The sequence below is a fragment of the Penaeus monodon genome, chromosome 21 (assembly GCF_015228065.2).
Source record: "Penaeus monodon isolate SGIC_2016 chromosome 21, NSTDA_Pmon_1, whole genome shotgun sequence".
In the NCBI taxonomy this organism is placed as follows: Eukaryota; Metazoa; Arthropoda; class Malacostraca; order Decapoda; family Penaeidae; genus Penaeus; species Penaeus monodon.
The window spans coordinates 23,551,173-23,554,590 of record NC_051406.1 but is presented as its reverse complement, the minus strand read 5'-3'; the positions used below and the strand labels follow the sequence as shown (position 1 = coordinate 23,554,590).

Sequence of the window (3,418 nt, the reverse complement as noted above, 5' to 3'; positions counted from 1 at the left end):
ATTATGCCAATTAACCATTTCTGTGCATTTCTAACACCATGGTCGTCTCTGGGTTTGAAATTGTCTCCCATGTCTGCAAGTTTGCTGGATGAGGCATTCTTCCAAAGTTTTGTGTCTTCCCTCTGCTTGTACGAAGCCTTTGTATTTGCATTTTCAGTTATGGCCACCCTACTTTTTCCACTTATGGCCATGCCCCACGCCTGCCTTCCAACAATCAGCCAAATTTGTTGCAGCCTCAACCTATGAGGCAGAGGCCACATCTGCCCCCTCCTACATGGGGGGTTACGCATGCTCAAAGGTAGGGATGTGCATGTTAGTGGAATATTTTTTCTCTTTTTGTACATGTGGAACTATGGTATTCATGCATGTACTTTTCAAAGTAAGGAATATATTGACAAGATAATAATTAAGACAAGACAAAACAATCTGCATCACACACAGTCTGTTTGACAAGGTAACTTCACCTGAGGCATACCCATGCCAGTATTACTGTGTACACTTGGGTTTATCACATGTAGATTAGTCTTAGGTTGGTAAGTGTTGCACATCACATACTAAACCATCTTCTATCTGCTTCAGCCATCCATACAGGCCCAGTAACTACAATATAAATGCTGGTGTTCGACCCAAGTCTGTGCACGGGTAATTTATTAAACTTTGGTTATGAATGTTGGGTTTGTGTTCCCATCATTGATTGATTTGCAGTTCGCTCTTTGTTATGCTGTTTATGATTTTTCTTTTCCTGATCTCAAAAGACTAAGATACTGGCAGATAGAATGTAAAAACAGTTTTGTACGTCTACACTAATGGATTCTTGTTTGCACTGTATGTAATCATGTATAGTGCATGTCTGTTTGTGTGAGTTGATAATTCATTCAATAATGATTGTAATGATAATGCATCATAAATATTGCTAAATATTGCTTTTTATTATGTTTCTGGTGATGTACTGGGATTTTGCACCTGTAGTTTTGAAAGCACAATTTAGTTTCTTTAAATTAGAGCCATCAGATGCATATCTTAAAACTAATTATATTACTGTTGTTTATATTCTTGTTGCTCTGAAAGCAGATTTATAACAATTTACTTTTGAATATTTAATATTTGATTGTACATAAGAGATATGAATTACATTAGATATGTGATTATGTCCTCAAATTGTCATTTGTATGTGCAACAACAATTTTGATAATGTTTAGGTCACAAGATTTATTTCTTTGCTTATGATGTATACGTTGGTTTGTTAATGTTTCAGTGTTTTGTAAATTACTAGTAGTAGAAAGTTTTTACTCTGTGTTGTGAAATTCAGCATGAATGAGAGCTAAAACTTCAGTGGATGGCTGTAAATAAAGAGTATCCACAGTTAATGATTTTTCTTGGGATTTTGTGTGAGCCACTGTAATCCATGTAATGTTTGAATTAAAACAAAAGATATGGTGAGGTGCTTGGCGATCAAATTGCTGTATTAGTAGCACTAATATTATACAGCTGAGAATATAAGGAAAAAGCACTGCACATCATGCAGAGCGTGTGATGACTGTAACACAGACTTACAATTGCCTCCTTCTTCTACACAGCACAACCTCTAGTTTCAAAAATGAATCACTCCATGGCTCAAACCAGCAGTTGGGTCCCAGCAGCAATGCCACAGACTCAACACTTGAGATGAAGAAAGAGATGGACCTAGCCAGAGACACACAAGACCCACATTTGGCTGCAACCTTACCAAGGGATCAAGCACCACCATTCCACTATGTTTCAGCAGATGTTCTATCAGGAAGAAACTCAAATGCAGCATCTGTAGACTCACAAGACTTTTTCTCTCAAGGTCGGTCACAAAGTCAGCCTCTGGAGACAGCGATGTAAGATAGATCTATAATCCTGTTATACAAAATTTTGAAGAAAAGATAAAACTATTTTGAGGTACCTATGGTTACTTCAGTGTGAATGTTTTTAGTACAAAATGGATAGTTTCAGTCTTGTTCTTATATCATCTTGAGGGGAGAGAACTGAGTATATCTACTCATGATTTACCAAATATGTCATTTATGATATGGTTACTGAAGGTGTGGTAATTACACAATTAATAGAATAGATACAAATATTTTCCAATTAATCTGGAAATTCTTTGTAGTGTATATAACTGATTTGATCTCAAAATCTGGCATCACAGATACCAGTGTGTGGAAAATAGTGTAGTAACTCTAAAAATTCAGAAAAAGATGAGACCAGCCTAGTTTTGTATCTATAAAGACTGTACCCTATAACCTAGTCAGTTTTGCAATGAAAGTGAAAAATTGGCAAAATATTGTTGCTCTGTTGCTTCCAGTTTGTATTCCAAGGTAAAGTATTTGATTTAAAAGTTTAGTTGTAAACATACCTTTTTCATTCCATATAGATGTTTAAAATATAATTCCTACAAACAATTTTAGGTACATAGTATTTCTGGCATTATTTCAGTTGTGCCTTATCAGTGCTTGTAGCAAAGATATACGTTAACTTCTTATATGCTTTAGTATTTCTTTATATTTTCTGCATTATTTTATACTTGACAGGTCACATGTGTAAATACAGATTTAATTTTTTTTTTGCTTATCCAAAACAATCTTTAGGTTGTATAAGTGTATGATCTATTGCCTATTAACAGTCTATCTGAAATGTATGAACCAAGATTCAGTAACCAACCCTGATGCAGTATTCATCATCGATGTAATTACTCAATTACTGTGACCATGGGTAAAATAAACTGTTCAGTGGTATTATGAATGAAAGCTTGTGTATATAGTATGACATGCAATATTGCAATCTGATCTTGTTAAATGTATCATACTTGCTTCTGTCATTGGTTTTGCAACCAGAGACAATCCTCTATGGAATATGATTGAAAGAGAAATATTTATGCTCTACTGTATTTTGTACATATTGTTATGATGTTTTTCTTTTTTAATGAATATTTGAATGCTGTATTTTGTACCCAACTAAACACAAGTGATTTGCATCTTCCAATTTTATCAAAAGTTCCTTTTATCAATACAAATGAAACAAGGTAGGCAATTGATAATGCTCTATCACTTCCATCAACAGCTAAGGTTAAACAATTATAGATTTTCTCTACATTTGAAATAGTGTACTTGATAAGAACCTTTGATTAGAAGAGCTGGGCTTGTAACTGTGGAGTTAGTATCAGTCAGAAAAAAAAGTAGATGAAAGATAGATATATTAATCTATTATTTTATATACGCAAAAATACTTCGTGCTTGTAGTTCCGTCCAAAGTTAAAGTATTTACGAAAAATATTATTTTATATTGTAATATAAATGTTAAATACACATGACATCACATAACCAAGCAGTCTTCTATATTGCATAGGAATTCTTTTGAATGGGAAACATGTATTTAAATTGGTGTAACTAGTCAC

The 3,418-nt window shown here is 33.9% G+C and overlaps 1 protein-coding gene across 1 annotated transcript in view; it reads left to right on the top strand.

Moving 5' to 3' along the window:
- LOC119586365 (protein bark beetle-like) overlaps positions 1-3,418 on the top strand; it is a gene marked incomplete in the record, with an annotated part of 82,897 nt that overhangs the window by 78,455 nt on the left and 1,024 nt on the right. Inside the window, 3 exon segments of the mRNA XM_037935077.1 lie at positions 158-298; positions 580-642; positions 1,578-3,392. Coding sequence (XP_037791005.1) covers positions 158-298; positions 580-642; positions 1,578-1,866 — 493 coding nt within the window.